Below are 6,282 nucleotides of genomic sequence, written 5' to 3' on the forward strand. Positions count from 1 at the left end.
AGGAAAATATTTGCTGAATCACAGAAATAATAATTTTGCTCTCCAGCATACTACCTGTGGTATACAACAATTTGGACAACCAAGAGCTCTCTTTACTAGGAAAGTATATCATCACACCCAAGTGTTTTCCTAAAATCAGTTAAAAGTAATCTTTAACTTACAAATAACAGAGGAAAGGGTCATAATCACGCATTCTGAATTCGCTGTTAACAACTTGGAAACAAGATCCTACATTTAGCCTGTGTTTTGAGACAAATATGGAAAAGTCAGGGGCAGTAACAAACTGCCAGCTTTACTGAGTCATGATTCTGACTAAAACCGCGTTATGAAATGGAAAGGCTGACAAGTCTTGGGTTTGTTACCACAGATGTTGACTCCCTGAATTTATGGATCTTAGATTTAAAAAAATAGTAATAAACTCTGTACGAATGATGTGGGGCTAAAACGACTCCAGAAAAAAACCTGCCAAAGTTGGTAACTCTGATTATTTACCTAAAACAAATCCTAACTGTGCAAACAGGCACACCCTCTAATGCACAGACTGGGAACGGCGAGGCAGGGTGAATTCAGAACAATAACAAGGTTAACATTTCAGTGAGAAGACAAGGCTCAGCCCTAAGAGTCCACACTGCGCTAGACGCCCTGGGTTAACGGAACCGCTCATCTCCGAATGGAGGAGAGCAGACACTGAGCACCTGGGCGGCGCCAGACCATCTCCAGTCTCCGCGCAGGACCGCCCGAGAGGGTCCTCCCGACGCCCCCCAGACGCCGCGTCGGGGATGATCCCAGCCATCAGTCTCTCCCTGCCACCCAACACGCTCCTCCGCGAGCCGATCGGGGGAGAAAATCCATCTAGGGGCGCCGTCCAGGGGCGAACCTGTCTGTGGGCGACCCGGACCGGGGACGACCCCATGCAGGCGCTGACTCGCGAGGCCAGCCCTGAGTGCAGGGGCCAAGGGAGATCAGGGGCCGCGACCTCTGCCCCTCTGGAGCAGGGAGTCCAAGGGTCGCCTCCGGCTAGGCTGCCAGTCCCCGCCGCCCCTGAAGCCGCGGGTTGCCTCTGGTACCCTGCTAGGGCGGAGGCGGGCTTGTGCCCACGCTCGAAGCTCTAACCTGGAAAGGTGCTTCAGGATCTGTTTCTTGATGAGCCCAGCCATGGTGCCGAGGCGGGAGGCGCCGCGCTCTCTCTCCGTTCTTCACTGCCTCCTCTCCTCGAGGCCGTCTCCTCTTTGTCCGGATTCACCCGGCCGGAGGAGAGGCTCCTGAGCACTCACGCCCGGGACAGACCCGAGGCCCCGGCCGAGGCCACAGCCGCCACCGCTGCCGCCAAGGACCCGAAGCATTGCGCTCAGGCAGCCGCGGCCGCCGCCGGCGCCATCTTGGCTGCAACATCACCTAAGAGACCTGGGGGAGGGCCGGGGAGCCGCGGGCGCGAGGCGGGGCGGGGCGGCGCGAGGCGGGGCGGGGCAACGCGGGCTCGGGAGGTTTGACGTCCCGCTTCTCTTGCAGGGTCTCGGGTCCGGGGTCCTACCTGTTCCTGACTCTCTTGAATGGTTTGACTCCCAACCCCAGAGCCTTCTGGGTTTTAGACCTCCATCCTCAGTCTCTAGTGTCCTTCACTGAGTGCTTCGTCCATATCTCACTTTTCTTTTTCATTTGCCTGTCAGAATTCACTCCACAAAGTGCTGATTGCTTTGCTTTCTTTACTTACTCAGTTTTCTTGATATTCTTCTTTGCTTAGATATTCTGTGTTACCCTGGCCAAATGCTATAATTTGATGTTTCCTCTAGAAATTCTAAGGAAAGTGAAAGTTGTTACGATGTGTTAATAGAGTCCAGGACCAGGACGTTAGAAGGCTAAATTCTAGTTTTGGCTCTAGTATTTTCTAGTTATATTAACCTGGAGAAAATAATTTCTTACTTTTAGCCTCAGTTTAATTATCTATACAATAGGTTAATATCAGCCTTACCCAACTCACTAGGTTGCTGTATCTAGAGAAATAAAGGTGTAAAATTTCACTTTAAAATTTCTATGAAAAGGAAGGAAATAGTTGAAATCAGGGAGAACTATTACAGCTCTGCACCTTCACTCGACCCAGCCCCAAACCAACACTTTAAGAGATGAAAATGACCATCCAGTGACATCTGAAAAGGGGGGGGAAATTACACTACCTCTGAGGGATGTATCAGAAAAGTCTGTGGGAGTGTATGGGAATGGCAAGGGGATAGTTTACATATAGTCCTGACCCTTTTAAAGCAAAGGGAAAGCAGATATTTGTGGATTGACTTTACTCAATTTACTCATTTATAATGCACTAAAAATAAGGGACTATTCAAGTAACTAGGTAGCCTGAACGAAAACAAACTTTTCCTGTCATCAAGAAGTTAATTAACAGCCTCAGATGAAAGATAAATTCCTACGCTAAGACCTTGAGCTCTGTAATTAGACTCTTGTTCAAAGGCTGACTTGGCCACTTTGTAGGCAGAGTGTAAACTTGAGCACCTTATTTCAATCTCAGCCTCAGTACCTCATCTATTGGAGATAAAAGTATCTCACAATTTTGTGAGGATTAAATGCATATACAGTGTTCAACAAAGTACCTAGCATATGTCAAGCTCTTAATGCTATTATTATCCTTGCCATATTGGAAACAGAAGAAAAAGGTCATAAAAACACAAAGGATGGAGTGATTCTATCTTGTTTAGTCAGAGATGGGATTTTAGTGGAGATGGTATTTCAAGGGTGAGAATGTCAGCTTAATGTTAAATGAACTGGCTCCAAAGTCAGACTTGGATTTGAAACTTCACTCTATCAGCTGAGCCACAAGGGAAGCCCAAGAATACTGGAGTGGGTAGCCTTTCCCTTCTCCAGTGGATCTTCCCAACCCAGGAATCAAACCAGGATCTCCTGCATTGCAGGCAGATTCTTTACTGACTGAGCTATCAGGGAAGCCCTAACATTAAATGAATGGGCTCCAAAGTCAGCCTTGTATTTGAAACTTCACTCTGTGGATTTTTAGCTTTGTAATGGTAGGGAAAGTACTGAACTTCTCCAGCCCTGTGGTATTATTTACCTTCATGAGGTTGTTGTGAGGATTAACTAAGCTAATGCAGGTTAAATACTTAGAGAGTGCCAGACACAACAGAATGTTGGCTATCATTACTAACTCACTAGGATGTTTCAAGTAGGTGGAACATAATTATGAAAAAGGACAGAAGTGTCAAAGTCCATGACTTCTAAATGGCAAGTAATCTAATATGCTGGAACAACATGAGAATTCCTTTTCAAAGTAAGAACTATTAAAGAATACTTCAGGTTCATAAATGCAGTTACAATATCTTTTTCTTTAGAAAACACATGGCAGTAATTTCAACTTGAATCTCCTTTAACTGAGAGAACACCTATCATAAACCCACCATAAATTCTATGGTTTATATTTACGTTTTTGTTCATTGCTACTTAATTTTCAAAAAGTTAAAAACATGACTGTCATATAAATATATAATAAATGTGCATCAAAAATTTAACTCACATTAATGCAGGAACCAGCAAGATAGGATATAAAGTTAGTTCACTCATTAATGCAACTGAAATATTTGCACATGTTCCGTATGTGTATCAGAGTGATATTTTTAACCCTTTTAAAATTACACACTGCCAAAATACACATGTATTTGATGTGTAATACATGTGAAAAGTAATAGTCACAGGCTTGAGATTATGTGTACTAAAACCTGGAGGGGTGGGAAGAGAGATCGCATGGTGTGAAGGTGAGTGCAGTCAGAGCTTTTACTGAACAGTCTGTGCTGAAGTTGGCTCAACTTCATACCCAGCCAGTTCATACTGGCTCATGAACCAGTTGTGCACGTCTCTTTCCAACTGTGTGTTCCAGTGTTTGGTAACTTCAGGAAAGCTTGTAATCAGCCATTGTAACAGTATTTTCATTGTATAAAATGGTAAACACTAAAATCAGGACTTTTTCCCCTGGAGATCCAGTTGTTAAATATTTACCAGCAGACAATGTAGGATGGGTGGAAGGGAGATGAGATTGCAAATGCTTGGACATTATTTCATAGTCAGTGTCAAGCCTTAGAAAACTATGGTGATTGAATTTGGGAAATATGATAAGATCTCTGATATAGAAAAATATTTCTGATAATCATACTGGCAGTATAGAGGACAGAACATATTGAGAAGAGAATGGAAATAGGAACCTTGAGAAGCTTGTAACATTACTATTTCTGGTGAAAGATGAAGCAGTATCAGTAGAGGCAAACAAACAACCAGAAAAAAAAAAAAAAAGTCAAGGAAAAATTCCAGGATTAAGTGAAGGATTGCCGTTGAAGGTAATTGAGGCTTCTAGTTTGAGGCACTAGGTAGATACTGGGACATACCACTAATTGAGACAAGTAATAGAGGTGGAACAAGCAGTTTTGGAGATAAAATTGTTTTGAATGTTACCTTTAAGGTTATTTCACGCTGTCTGGATAGAAACATTCAGGTTGCAATTTGGGGTGGAAGTTCTTCTTTAGGATTTATTCAAGGATAGCTGAAGCCAAGAACAAAAATAATCTTGATCCGGGATCAGAGAAAAATGAAGGAAAGCAAAAAGAAAAGCTTAAGTGAGAAAGGGCTTAAAACCAGTAGAGATAGAATGGAAAGAGCCTATTTTAAAAGATGAGAGGTGAATAGAAATGGTGACCACTCTATAATGTAAGATTGATAAAATTTTTTTACATGAGGGAGGCTATCGATTTAATATTGTTAGAAAATTGATTACTAAAATTGGATACAACTAAATTTGAAGTTTCAATGACTTTTTTTACAAAGAATTATAGACACCTGTAGAGTGCCTGAGGTGTTGGAGAAGACTTCTCAGAGTCCCTTGGACTGCAAGGAGATCCAACCAGTCCATCCTAAAGGAGATCAATCCTGGGTGTTCATTGGAGGGACTGACTTTGAAGCTGAAACTCCAATACTTTGGCCACCTGATGAGAAAAGCTGACTCATTTGAAAAGACCCGGATGCTGGCAAAGATTGAGGGCAGGAGGAGAAGGGGACGACAGAAGATGAGATGGTTGGATGGCATCACCAACTCGATGAACATGGGTTTGGGTGGACTCCAGGAGTTGGTGATGGACAGGGAGGCCTGGCTGCTGCGGTTCATGGAGTCACAAAGAGTCGGACACGACTGAGCGACTGAACTGAACTGAGAGTGCCTGACTTTGAAAAGTTTGCCATGGCAAAGGCAATAGGATGATCATAAAATAAAAGGATGATGATGGCAATGACAATGATGATTACTACTACCAGGTACTTGACTTTTATCATTTACTCTTCATAAAACAATTCTGCAAGGGGAAATTATTATAGTACTCCATTTTACAGATGAGGAAACTAAGGTGTAGAGAGGTTAACTAACCTGTCCAACACATGTAGTGGCAGAATGAGGATTTGACCCAAGAGTTTTAAAGAAGAAACAGCACTCTTAACCACTATCTTTGATTTCAGTAATAGGACCTACTTCAAAAGATTAAATTAAGATTAAAGATTAAATTAACTTCAAGATTAAGAAATACACCCAAAACCCAAAATTTAACCACATGCATTAAATGTTGTGTAAGCATTAACCCTTATCTTCATCACCCAAGGTTACACAGCCATTTTGTGGCAGGGTCCGGATTCCAATTTAAAATTAATTCTCTTAACCAATACGATACTGTGGAGTGAGCTCAAGTCATCACGGGAACACACAGGAGGAATACCTAATTTTAGGAAGGGGAACGGGGAGGGAGTGTGTCAGGTGTCGAGAAGCTTTTTTCGGTAAGACACAAAGCTCGGTCCAGAAGAGCAAGCGGAGAGGGAAGAGTGTGAGTAAAACAGCGAGGCGGTTGACGGAACAGCGTATTTGTAACAAGGTGACTGTCTCCAACACTCGGAAGCAGTGGCGCATGATGAAGCTGAAGAGTCTTCATACCCAATTCCATGCTGCGTACGGGTTTGCAATGTATTCTTCAAAAGACGTCACTGAATAATACTATTCGAACACACAACCTTTCCTCCCAACCCTCCCACAGAGATGGTTCGTTACAGGCGTTATAAGAAACTTCCAAAAGTAACTCAAATCTACAAAAGTAAAGAACAATCACGCATTGAAAGAAAAAAAACTTTAGCATTTTCTCTCTTATTGGATCTGGCCAAGAAGTAAAAACGTTAGGATAGGAAGGAAGTACGGCATGACTCTTTCGAGCAGGTAGGGCAGCTGTGCAAGCTCTAGTTTCC

General features: G+C 43.1%; 1 protein-coding gene across 3 annotated transcripts in view; it reads right to left on the reverse strand.

Moving 5' to 3' along the window:
* BLTP3B (bridge-like lipid transfer protein family member 3B) overlaps positions 1-1,393 on the reverse strand; it is a 93,694-nt gene extending 92,301 nt beyond the window's left edge. For all 3 annotated transcript variants that reach the window (XM_019961142.2, XM_019961141.2, XM_019961144.2), the window contains exon 1: positions 1,114-1,393. In XM_019961142.2, the coding sequence (XP_019816701.2) occupies positions 1,114-1,157 (44 nt within the window). In that variant the 5' untranslated portion in view covers positions 1,158-1,393. The remainder of the gene's footprint in view (positions 1-1,113) is intronic.
* Positions 1,394-6,282: the final 4,889 nt, after the last annotated feature.

The sequence above is a fragment of the Bos indicus genome, chromosome 5 (genome assembly GCF_029378745.1).
Source record: "Bos indicus isolate NIAB-ARS_2022 breed Sahiwal x Tharparkar chromosome 5, NIAB-ARS_B.indTharparkar_mat_pri_1.0, whole genome shotgun sequence".
NCBI classification, from domain to species: Eukaryota; Metazoa; Chordata; class Mammalia; order Artiodactyla; family Bovidae; genus Bos; species Bos indicus.